This window comes from Cornus florida, unplaced genomic scaffold (genome assembly GCF_030987335.1).
Source record: "Cornus florida cultivar Cherokee Brave unplaced genomic scaffold, ASM3098733v1 CherokeeBrave_3.0.0_Hap2_Chr04, whole genome shotgun sequence".
NCBI lineage: Eukaryota > Viridiplantae > Streptophyta > Magnoliopsida > Cornales > Cornaceae > Cornus > Cornus florida.
The window spans coordinates 70,069,002-70,081,991 of NW_026775574.1; the positions used below are offsets into that span (position 1 = coordinate 70,069,002).

Below are 12,990 nucleotides of genomic sequence, written 5' to 3' on the forward strand. Positions count from 1 at the left end.
CATCAGCTCACAGCAGGGGACTGCAGGGTAACTCACAGCAGGGGATTTGAGCTCGTGCAGGTTGTGCTAATCAACGACTCACACGTGTTTAGTCGGTTTTTTTGGGTGTAAACAGTAATCGGGCCGTATAGCATCCACTCCCGAAACAACTTTAACCATTTTACCCAAATCGTTAACCCAAACCCGCCCCAATTGGAAAAAAGAAAAAAGTCCGTTAAGTGACGAGACAGTAGACGTCTCTCTCTCTCTCTCTCTCTCTCTCCTCAGATCATCAAAAGTTCGAACACAAACCAAAACCGAGGTTTGAGTTCGTAACTTCCTTTTAATCACTCCAATTGAAAAAGTTACAGAATCTGCAGTTCGATTCAATTTATGGCTCCAGTTTCTGCACTCGCCAAGTACAAACTCGTGTTCTTGGGGGATCAATCGGTTGGCAAAACAAGCATCATCACTCGGTTCATGTACGATAAATTCGATAATACATATCAGGTAATACAGATCACAACTTATATACATACATATACATATATACACGAAACGTATATACCTGATTTTAGTGCTTTAGATCGATTATTGAATTTTCTTTTTAGATGTGGATCTACCAGTTTTAGAGTTCGGATTGATCATTTAATTTTTTTTTTTTTTGTTTATCTGTAGTGTTTTCTTTAGATTCTATTGTATGTTGATGTTGAATTAGATTTGAGAGCAGTTTAAGGAACCGATCTTATTCAATTCTAATCAGTTATGTTAATTATGCTGTTTATAATGATATCATTGTTGCGTTTGGAAGCATGGAATCGGCATTTTGGAATTGGAATCGGAGAGAAATTAGTTTTAATTTTGAACTAATTTTTCCTCCAATTTCAGTTCCAAGACACTGACAAAAACTTTAATATTCAGGAAAAAAAAAAGACAAAAACTTTAATGCGGCAGGGGTACGAAACACAAGACACTGACATGTAGTGCATTCTTATAGGTTCCACTGAAATAGATGCATTCTTACTTATGTGACAAGATATAATTAGTTGGTGACACCGATGGCATGGTACTCCTCTTGCAAAGAAGATTTTCTCTCAAGATGCCAGTTTCATGCTACCAAATATAGCCTTATAGGTTCCGCTGAAATAGATGCATTCTTACTCATGTGACAAGATATAATTAGTTGGTGACACCGATGACATGGTACTCCTCTTGCAAGGAAGATTTTCTCTCAAGAAGCCAGTTTCATGCTACCAAATATAGCCTATGTGTTTTTGGCCCTAAGGCATGCTTATTGGTATTGAATTAAATAGACTTAATTTCTAATTGGAGTTCATATGTTGGTGATACTGGTTTGTAGACCATTTTGGTGTTACCAATGATTGCCTTTGAATCCCTGTTACATGAACTCTTCAAAATTAGTGAAGTACCTGTGTTGGACCAATATCCCTCGGACATGGGTATGGGATATGTGTCTGACACTTTTGGTTAGACATGTATTTAAAAAACATATCCAATCATTCAGTTACATTATATTATTACTTTGAAAAGAGTTAAATGCCTATATTGAACATTATATTAGATAAAAACATTACTTTACTCTAGAAAATAAAATAAAATAATTAATAAAATGAATATTTAGTCGTGTCCGTGTGTCCTTCTGTTTGGAGATTTGACCCGTCCGATCCATGGATACATACCCTTGTCCGACACCCGTACCCGAGTACATGTAACATAGCTTTGAATGCTCACCAATATGTCCATTTTATGATTAGTGTAGGGTAATAAGGACACCAAAGACAATAATCAAGTGAGGGTAGACTTAGGTTTCATTCTCAGTCGTTGGTGTCTTTCTCAGTCACTGCTAAGACTGGTCGGATTAGTCAGCTAATAGTGTAATGGTAAATCTTAAGACTGCCATTGCTTGTTCTACGACACAATTATGAGTGAAATACACATGAAAGTGAAGTAGCTGGGAGAGGAATGGCACCTTTAGTGAAATGTTTGACTTAATGAAAAATTTTACCCACTAAATGAGGGCTTTTGATTGATCAACTGTATTTGATTTCCTTCTGGCTTAAATTCATTTTGGGCTGGACTTGGAACTACTTATTAAGAAGGCCTAGGCATTTTAACAGAAAATTTTCAATTAGGACTGTAAATGAATTGAGCTTTGTCGAGCCGGATTTCGAATGTGCTCGGTATATTAAAATTTTGACGAGTTCGAGCTGAACTAAAGCTTTGAATGTAGCTTAAAAAGCTTGGTCAAGCTTGGTTCATCTATGTTTACTGGACGCAATTACGTTTATGGGCTTATTGGTCTTCTCATGTAGATATTCACTCATATTTATATTAGAGTGTGCATGTTGAAATGACTAATACAAATAAGTGCTTATCACTTCATTGTGCACTTGTAAAAATATTGTTCAACTTTTCTCATAGTTTATTAGATTTATATACCAGCCAACAATTCCTTTAAATGTATTTTTATTTATGTAGGTTCATAAAGGATCTCATCTATATAATCAAATGACACCTGTTTGAAATGTCTTTACAGCAGTATGAACTATTCACTAGCCTAGGTGAGTCCAGATTGTTGTTGTTCAGGCTTGGTTCATTCAAACAATGCACAAAACGTGTATCCAAGCTTAGTTTATGTAATTGATGAATGTGCACCCCTAGTTCCAATGATTGTAAGGGAAACTAGAAATGTCCCTCTTAATCACCATAAGAATGTTGACAATTTGCAATCTTTTTTTTTTTTTTGATAAGTAAAAATTTATTAGAAAAACGTTCAAAAGGGGAACGCATCCCTAATACAAGAGAAAAGATCTAAGGACCAATAGAATCCAAGAGATCAAAGAAATCATCAATCGAGGAGCATGTACTTCCTCTAACATAAAAGAATAAAGAACGAAGAATATGAATTTTTAAATTAGCTAAGGACAATTTGCAATCTTAAAATTCTTATATGGCTTTATGAAAGAAGAAAGGGGGTTGGAAATTGGACTGGACTGTGTTTGGTACGTTAGTGTAGAGAGTGGATTGGCCTTGACCTTTTAGAGGGGAAAAAAAAAAGGAATGGAAGAAAGAAAAGGTCGATTGTTAGTACATACTGGAAATTGGCCCACTCTTTGTATTGTAGTTTGCAGGAATTGCAATTTAAATTCAATTTCTGGCGGATCTCGAAACTTGTCCATCTGTAATTGGATTCTTCTCATAAAAACAAGTTTTGAGGCCCAACTATTGGAGTCTAGATTTGAAAAAAAGAAAAAGAATTGCGATAAATTAAGGGAGGGGAGTTAACATTTTGATTCATGTGCTAGAAATCTATAATTATAACACTTATTGTTCATTCCTCTCCAAGTGGTTTTGATAAACTGATGCAATTGATAACTTGATGAGGGTAGAGATAATCCTAAAAATTGGTACGTATGTGGCAGGGGGATGGTGAGACAGTTATGCATTTTTTGTTATTTTATTTTATGGTTTTCTATTTTTGGAGATAGTTGGGTTACAAAGTTCATTTTGAAGTCCTTGTGTTCTAGCATGGTAAATTTATCAATAAGAGGCAGCAAATGTTTGAGACAGAAGATTGTTTGACAAAGAGATATTTTAATGAGTAACTCATTCCATTCTTGATGCATCTGCAATCTCATGCTTCCTCTAATCATGGTACTGAGTATTTGTTAATATGTCACCATGTGAATATCTCCGTTAGAATCTCCAATATCTAAAACTATTGTGGAATTGTTTCATAACATTGATTTTATAATATATACTGGTATATCATGATATCTGAATTCATCTTTCAATGTAGAGGTTGACATTTATCTATTTATGTAAACGTCTGAATTTCCTAAATCACAAGATTACTGTAATTATCTATGTTTTCTTCCTTCCCAGTAAGCCAATGGAGGTCTTTCCAAAATTTTTGCAGAACACGTTTACCGACCTATCAACAACACAATTAATGGCTTCTTTAACCTACTAGCATGAATGATAATAGCCTTGTCTAAGACACCATACCTGTCGCGAGGAGCTGCTTTTACCAGCCAGTGAAAAATGAAATTATGAATTTTTGCCTTCATCAAGCTACTGTCATCATCATCGTCGTCACACCCTTGCCTTCATCAAGCTATTTACCTCGGCAGAAACTCACTTCAAACAGGGTAACCTCTTTTCTTTCTAATTTACGCTGCACCCACTTTATACTTGGGGATTCGGCAAGTTTATCACATCCATGTTGAAGTGCATGGAGCAAATGGTGGAAAGAGACTTGGGCTATCCTTTTAGTTACCATTTGAAGATTCATAAGTCAGGATTTTCATATTCTATTACGCTAATTTTGAATTGAAAATCCAACCTCATGTCAACTTCTTTGATTAATATTCTTCCATTAGCTAAGAACTTCACTTGGACTTCCGCCCCATATTAACAGATGTATTCGGAGTTTGAGATTGCGGAGATTAATTTCCAGAAAACTCAAAATTTTGTTTTGTTATTTCTTCTGATATCCTATGATGCAAAAGCTTTACAATCTGGAGAGTGCTGAACTAGGAACAGAAATAGTTCCTGTGGAACTTCTGTTATTAGGCATTCTGATTGTAACCAACATTCATTTCCAACACCCCTTGAAAATATAATAGGTCTTCACATGTAATTTGGGTTTTTTGATAGATAAGATTCAAGCATCTAACACCCTCTCCCTTTTAGTGGCCACAAGTACTTGTAAAATTGCGCTACAACCTTGGCAATTTGACCATATGAGATATTGAAGCATTTTAAAACTCGCCTAGCTTTGACATGTATACCAACACCATTTTGTTTTCTTTTTTATTATTTGGACATATAAATTATCCACAAATACTAAAACAATCGGATAATTTCCGATAAGATAATACCGACATCTTTGTGATGAAAGTGTTCCATGGTGCTTTTATGGTGCATAGCATCCAGTATTACCTTACAAGAAATGCTCATCACGAGATTTGAATAATAAGAAGTTTCTTTAATCCACATCATCTCTTATTTAATGGCTTGTGGTTGATTTTAACACTCATCTTGAATAAGATGGTTGAATGAGATTGATAACTTTCTTGCCTGACAAGTATGAAGGTTTTTATGCGTTTACATGATAGTATGAACTTTATATGTGCATTGATTCATCTTGGTTATCAATTTAGATGGTATAGTCCTATATGCATGCCATCTTTTGAATTTCATATACTGTTTTGTTAATATTATTTTATAAGAACGCTTTTAATCATATAGATAGCATTTTTTTGTGCATGGAAAGCTCCATTTCTTAGATGCACTTTCTGTCAGGTTATTGGCCTCTCTATCTCTCTCTAGTTGGGTTGTTATGAGGAGGCCATGTTTGATTTTTCATGTTAATTTTTTTTGAGTTCTTTAAGTGAAGCTCAGATATTTAGCTTGATGCAGTTGTGAAACTAATATATATCCTTATATTGAATTAGGCGACAATTGGTATTGATTTTCTGTCAAAGACTATGTATCTTGAAGATCGAACAGTTCGTTTGCAGTTGTGGTAAGATCTAGCACCCTGTGTATTCTGCAGTTATCTTTATGTTGGAGAGCAAAGTTTGGTACATTTTTCTTATAAACAGAATATATCTGGAACTGTTGATCCAAAATTTGTGTAAAGCTGTATTGCACATTGATGGATAATTAAGGACAAAAAATGTTTTGATACAGTGGATATGAAAATTGCTTCTCTTGAAGTTGTATGCACCTTTTTTTTTTTTTGGTAGTTGAGCAACACACAGATCGAACTCACAGCCTTGCATGCACCCAATTCATGGGCACCCATTACTGCTCCAATGGGGTCTTGAAACCTTGTTTTCCCATATGGGAGGAGGAGGTAATGTCACTTGAGCTAAAGCCTTGGTGGTAAATTTAAAGACTAGTTGAATTATGTATGCACCATATTTCTTTTAAAAGAATTTGATGTGTTTTTTTTTTAACCAATTAAACTTTTTTGGCTCAACATCATTGTTGAAAGAAAAGTAATAGAGAGAAGATATGGGTCGTGCAAGTGTATTACACAAAAGTAATTGATATGCAATTACTTAATGACCCCCTGAAATATTGTAGAGTTCGTTCTTGCACCACAAGTTGAAGAGATGAATCAAGTAAATTGCATCCAAAAGATCTATCTCAAAAATCCTCATTTTGGAATAAGTTTCCAAATAATGGGTCTTACAGCTTCCAGTTTCCCGTTCATCTTTACATCCTCTGTATTTCCATTGTTACCATTTGTTTCATTCTTTGACATTTCTTCTCTTGTGATCTAGAATCAAGATCCAGAGAATATTAGGAAAACCCTTTGTAGCCTGCTATTCATTGTTATTGAAGTTATAAGATATCATAAAGATTATTGAAACAAAGTATTGTAATTGGTAATTGGAATCTTCAGCTAATTGACAGCATGGATTAATTTTCTATTACCACTAAAACTAAGTTCACGTTCCACAATACATCTCTCAATTGGAAAAAGCATGTGTCTGACAACAATTATATGCAAGTAGCAACTTGAAAAGATCTTTGTAGTATGAAATGATTATTTATCTCATAGCTAGTCGAGAAATTACCTTGCTTGCATTCATGGCACAGTGAATGATGTTGAAAGCGCAGTTGTACTAATGATTGTGGTTACTGAGACAAAAGACTTGGTTTATTCTTATGCTATCATCTTGCACATTATTGTTGTTTTCAACTGATGTTTACATGGTTTTTTTATTATATGGAAAAAGTTCTCTTTCAGAATATTTTTATTTTTATCTAAGTCTTACATGGTTTCAGGGATACGGCTGGACAGGAAAGATTTAGGAGTCTCATTCCAAGCTATATTAGGGATTCCTCTGTTGCAGTTATTGTGTATGATGTTGCAAGTATGCAAAGTTTTTTCAGCTTGATATTTTTTTGTCATTTATTCGTTTACTCCTGCTTCAATTGTTATCCATTTTTTAGTTGCCATGGTTGCCATTAATCTAATGGCCATGTCTTTCTTTCACCCTCACCTTTCAATTTATTGTCGTTTGGGTATCATCCTACTATTCCTGATGGTTTCCTACTGTCTCTCTGGTGTCTCTGTGGTTTAGGTCGGCAGTCTTTCCTGAACACTTCAAAATGGATCGAGGAGGTTCGCGCTGAGAGGGGTAGTGATGTTATTATTGTTCTTGTCGGAAACAAAACCGATCTCGTGGAAAAAAGGTAATGGTTAACTGTTTGTAATGAATTTAGTGATTGATTCCTTAGTAGATATTTATGTTTTATTTTCAGTTAGTCCTTGTTTAAGGGTTTCTTTCTTTGGCATGTGGATGAATTTTGAGAATTAGTTCATTCTTATGCCTGAAAGTTTCAGCCTTTACTGTTGCAAGTCATGGCCCCGCTGGATGTAATGTTATCCAATGGCATAATCTTTTGTCTTTTAAGAGGCTTTATTCATGCCTGCTGGGGTAAAATGGTCATCAAAGTGTTAAGACAAGAAGAAAGCTTTGTACGTGTGTATCAGAAGGCATAAGGTACAGAACACAATAATAAAGAACTAGCCCTAACTATTAAAATACCGAACTACCCTTAAAAAAAATATAAAAATTACATATAACTCTCTAACACCCCCCTCAAACTCGTGGCGGTCCAAGGCTCCTCCCAAGGTGGCTTTTTCGCATGGATGGTTGTTCTAGGGAAAATCCTTAACTTGGGACAATCTGAGGAGGAAACAAATTGTTGTTAATTGGTGTTGTATGTGCAAGAGAGATGATGAGACGGTTCATCATCATTTGCTCCATTGTCCTGTGGCCCAAGATTGTTGGGCCCTTTTGTTGAGTTGTTTGGGGTCCATTGGGTTATGCCTAGGTCATATATGGGTTTGATTGAGGCTTGGAGAGGTTGTACACTGGATTCCCAAGCCCGCGACTTTTGGAGGATGACGCCTGTGTGTGTTTGGTGGTGCTTATGGACGGAAAGGAATAGGAGGTCTTTCAATGGCGAAGAGACTCCCATGGGAACGCTTAAGTTCTTTATTCTTTTTTCTCTTTTTTGTTGGATTTTGGGGAGAAATTGTAAATCCGTGGGGGAAATTGTTGATTTTTTGGACTCTTTGAGAGTTTAGTGGCCTTTTTGGCTTTGTGTAGTTCTCTAAGCTGCGTTTCTCATTTGAACACTTTCTAATACAATCTTACTTAAAAATTAAAAATAAAAAAACACCCCCCTCAAACTCACGATTTGATTGTGAGAAGCACCGAGAGTTTGTAAAGAAGAAAATGAAAACGCATAATAGTATAGGATTTCATGAAGAAGAAAGCCAATTGCATAGAAGTAACAAATGGTAGAGAAATGGTGCCAAGCTGAAGGTGATGTCGCACAAATGGCAATTGATCTCAATACCGCTTATGAAAAACCAAATTATGTGCAATTTGGATGGCACTCTTATTATTGCAGTACATATCAGTTGGAGCAGACAAAGAAACAACCAAGTCAGTAAGCAACCATCGCAGCCAAATGACCTTTGCGGTAGTAGCAGCCATGGCAAGATACAGCTTTGGCAGAAGAGCGAGCAACAACTATTTGTTTCTTACTTTTCCAGGGAATTAGAGAATCACCTAAAAAGATGTAGAAACCAGTGCTAGACTTACGACTTAGGGAATCCCCACCTAATCAGCATTAGAAAAAGCTCAAAGCTCCAAAGCTGATATAGAAGAAAACAATAAACTCTGGTGCAAAGTATCCCGCAGATAGCACAAGATACGAAGAATAGAAACCTAGGGAAGAGTAGTAGATGATGATACAAACTGGCTGACGATGTGTACAACATAGGTAAGAAGAGGCTGAGTGACAATGAGATACACTAAACTGCCAACGATAACTCTATGAAGTGGGATTAGCCAAAAGGACGCCATCAATATGATTATAACGAACATTAAGCTCAAGAGGAGTCTCAATTGTCCAAGTATTAGTGGGATGAGATCTGTGAATAACATATGCTACACATACTTAGACTGAGCGAGAAGATAGCTTTAGGAGAATGAGCTACTTCAATGCCACGAAATAGCGAAGAGGACTGAGATGCTTCATCTCAAACTACTGCGGCAATTGGGATTTCAAGAGAACAATGCCACCAGTGTCATCACCAGTTAGAATAATGTCATTAACATACAAAAGAAGAATAACAAGGCCAGCAGAAGAAGAGCGAAAAAGAAAAAAATAGCAAAATCATGATCCCTTGGATGAAAACCCAAAGCACAAATCACCATAGAGAACTTCTTAAACCAAGCCCGAGGAACTTGTTTAAGAATATACAATGCCTTCCTAAGTTTACACCTCTCCAAGATGTTGAGGAAGACCAAGAGGAGGAGGAGGAATCATATAAACTTGTTCAGTCAAGGCCCTGTTCAAAAGGCATTTTTTATATTCAGCTGTGACACCCCACTGGTGAACGGCTGCAATAGCAATCAATGTGCGAACTGGCATCATTTTGGCTACAGGAGCGAAGGTCTCCTCATAGTCAATTCCATATTCTTGGGAGAATCCTCTTGCAACCAGACGAGCTTTATATTATTCTACAGAGTTGGCAGAATTAATTTTGATTTTATAGACCCACCTGCATATACACGTTATCAGGGGGTAAAGGCACAAAGTCCCATGTGCCGGTTTTATGCAAAGCAGAGAGCTCTTCATCCATTGCCTGTTGCCAAAGAGGATTCATGACAACCTCTATATAGGACGTGGGCTCAGAAAGAGAATGAAGAGATGCCAAAAAAGAATAGAAAGTAGTAGAATAACAAGAATTAGAAAAATCAAAACAAACAGGATACTTACGAATGCGCTCAGAAATTAGACTGAACACATAACTTGGGTAGAAAATCCCAAGTTTCTTTAGCTGTAGAAACTTTGGCCAAATGCATACCAATTGATTGATCCACAAAATTATTTATTTAAGTAATTATTTTTGCATTATTCACCTCCCAAGTGGACAACAGTTCAACATAATTTTCTTTCTTCTTATCTGTTGGGAGTTGGGACTGACACAGTTCCAGTAACAGAACCCCGTGTGTTCTTCCCCAGCAGAATTTTTTTCATCACATTTGCCTAAGAAGCATAATTGTAACTTCACACTAATTGCTTGAAGGGAGTCAGAATTACCACTGGCCATTTTAAAATAAATCAAGATTCCGCCTGGCGGGCGCGCGGGGGGGTTGGTTGTTTTGGTTGGAGGTCCCATTGATTTCTTAATAATCATCATTATTATTATTATTGTAAATATGACAAAATGGATTTTTTCCCCAATGTTCCAAAAAACTCACTACTGTTTCAACTACTGTCCAAGATGCAAAGGTCTTTAAATGAACAGTACTGGAGCCACAAAATAAAAACCTCTGCCTGATATGCAATGGTTGAAAGAGAATTCTACCCAACAAATTACTCACAAGGATTTGAACAGTGTGTCAAAGCAAGATTGTGATTGAACAGTGTGCTGAAAATCAAACAGAAAGAGAAGTCTATATCGAGCAAAGTGCAGAGATTGATACAAACATATAACCAAAACAGTTGCGTGACGAAAACAAAATCAAAGGCAGGTCATGCGATGATATTTAAACTGAAATTGCGATGCGCGCAGAAATTGCAAGGCAAATAGAGATGCAGTGTTCAGGCAGAGAAACAAGAACTCGTAGTGCTATTGTGAGAATGAAGAACTTAGTTGCAAACAGAGAGAGAAAGAGATGCGATCGTTGATTGCGAGGTCGTGCGAAATCGAACAGAATTAACAACGATCGATTGCAATGATCTGTGATTAGGGTTTGCGAGATGCTGTGATTATAATGTCTTGCAATGAAGTTGAAGCAGATAAATCAAGTTTGCCACTTCAAATTTTAGGGTTTTGATTCCAAGCCAAGTCGTCACTGCTCTGATGCAAGAGAAGAAGAAAATTTTGTACTTGTGTATTACAAATCGTAAAGTACAGAAGAAAATTATAAAGAAATAGCCCTAACTATTAAAATATAGTGCCACCCTTAACTAAAATATGAAATTACATATAGCTCTCTAACAAAGAGAAGTAACCATTTTTGAGCTTCATTTAAATTTATTTGAGTACCTTTCTTAACATTGTTGGCTTTATCAAACTTGTTGATTGTCTGGGTATGCTAGACAGTTCAGAACATCAGTTATGCTTTCCCCATTTTAATCAACTTAGCTCCATTCATCTGTTTGCTTATACCCTTTCTTTGTTTCCAAATGCTCATACACATAGTATAAATACTACAGGTTTTTTTTTTTCCCCTTCAGTTGAATTTCTTCATTGACATTGTTGGCTTAGTTGAACTAGTTAATTATTCGGGCTAGTACACAATTTGGAGCATCACTTACGCTAGCCCCATCTTTTTTCCTCGGCTTGGTGCTGTTTGCTAATGCCCTCGTCTCTTTCCTATAAAGACTTGGGGATTTTAGCTATTTGATACTTCTCTGCTCTCATAAATTGATCAATTTTGGTTTTCACTTGATTTTCCCCTTCTTTAACATAGTCTTGTGTGGGTTTTCCTTTAGGCAAGTCTCGATAGAAGAAGCAGAAGCCAAATCTCGTGATTTAAATGTAATGTTTATTGAAACCAGTGCAAAAGCTGGATTCAACATCAAGGTACCTTCAATCTCTCTCTCTCTCTCTCTCTCTCACACACACACACACACACACAACACACACAACGGAGATGGACTTATAACAATATTCTAGTTTTTAATAATATAATGGCACACTAATGATTTGGGGGTCCACACTTAGTGGTTCCTTGTAGTTACTCATGGGAAAACATAGCTAAGATAGAATGAATCTTGTACAGGCACTGTTTAGGAAAATTGCTGCTGCATTACCAGGAATGGAAACACTTTCTTCAACGAAGCAAGAAGACATGGTTGATGTGAATCTGAAGTCTACCAGCGCGAGTGCATCACAGTCCCAATCTCAGTCAGGTGGATGTGCTTGCTGATAAAAGTAAATGACTTGAGCCTTGCATATCTCTCTTCCATTGCCTGCTGCCTACATTTTCCCGGGATATATAAACATTTCATTTTACTTTTTCCTTATTTAAGTATCTGAAAGGGGTATGACCTGTTCTTACTCTTCGTGAGAATCCTCCAAATCAAACACAAGAGACGGAAGAAGTTAGCAGTAGAAAGAACCCCAGTACGATTAATTGTCGTGTTCGTTAGACTTGTCATAGTTTGATTGATGTGTATTAAGATTATTAGCTTGAAAAGATTTTGACTCCTTTGCATTTCATGTTGAGCAATGTTCTTCAAAATTTATATCTAAGTATTTGGTGCGGATATCTTCCTGGTTTGAGAAACTGAGCTCCACGCTGCAGCGCAGAGTTAATAGTAATGCCATTATGTGTTTGTAAAAGTGCTTGTATGACATGCTAGTAGTGTGAAATTGGTTTAGTATTTGTAGTTTTTGAAAACGTTGTGATGTTCATTAAGTGGAGGAGAACGGACACTGTTTCACAGGAGAGGATTTCAAGCATCGAAAATGAGGGAACGAAGGAAGTGAATGAGAGGAAGAAATGTGGGAATGAGAGAGTAGTTCAGAGAATTGTAGCTGGTACGAGTACTGTCCTCACAATAGTAAGATTGGTTTAATAGTTTGAGCAAATTAGTTTTTTTTAAAATACGTGTATCGGTTCTACAACATATGCACCATTCAAGCTAGGAGTACGGTTTGAAAGCGAGACTTCAAAGGCTTAACTCATGAATCTCTGCCAACATCGCTATGCCCCTGGTGAGGACAGTACTCGTACCAGCTACAATTGTCAACATCGCTGTGACACCTGCTAATAGAGAAAAAATTTTAGTGTGCAAATATAAGGCCTTATCTTATAACAACAGTGAGTGTCACGCCCTGCTGATATGAAAGAGCATGGCATCTGCAAATCATATGCGCAGGAATTGTCTAGTGTTGTAACAGGAATTGTAAATATCTAGATTGTTGTGGAG

At 36.5% G+C, this 12,990-nt stretch overlaps 1 protein-coding gene across 1 annotated transcript; it reads left to right on the forward strand.

Annotated features, from left to right (window-relative positions):
- Nucleotides 1–237: 237 nt before the first annotated feature.
- On the forward strand, nucleotides 238–12,400 carry LOC132303467 (ras-related protein RABH1b). The gene is made up of 6 exons (XM_059800730.1): nucleotides 238–489; nucleotides 5,460–5,530; nucleotides 6,805–6,893; nucleotides 7,104–7,215; nucleotides 11,548–11,638; nucleotides 11,838–12,400. The coding sequence occupies exons 1-6, from the start codon at nucleotides 373–375 to the stop codon at nucleotides 11,982–11,984; spliced, it is 627 nt and encodes a 208-aa protein (XP_059656713.1). The 5' UTR covers nucleotides 238–372; the 3' UTR covers nucleotides 11,985–12,400.
- Nucleotides 12,401–12,990: the final 590 nt, after the last annotated feature.

Bases quoted from the DNA above. Each gene is read 5' to 3' on its own strand.
- LOC132303467 (XM_059800730.1), top strand. From the start codon at position 373: ATGGCTCCAGTTTCTGCACTCGCCAAGTACAAACTCGTGTTCTTGGGG. The intron at 6,894-7,103 runs GTATGCAAAGTT...TCTGTGGTTTAG, and splicing joins TATTGTGTATGATGTTGCAA to GTCGGCAGTCTTTCCTGAAC. The intron at 7,216-11,547 runs GTAATGGTTAAC...GTTTTCCTTTAG, and splicing joins ACCGATCTCGTGGAAAAAAG to GCAAGTCTCGATAGAAGAAG.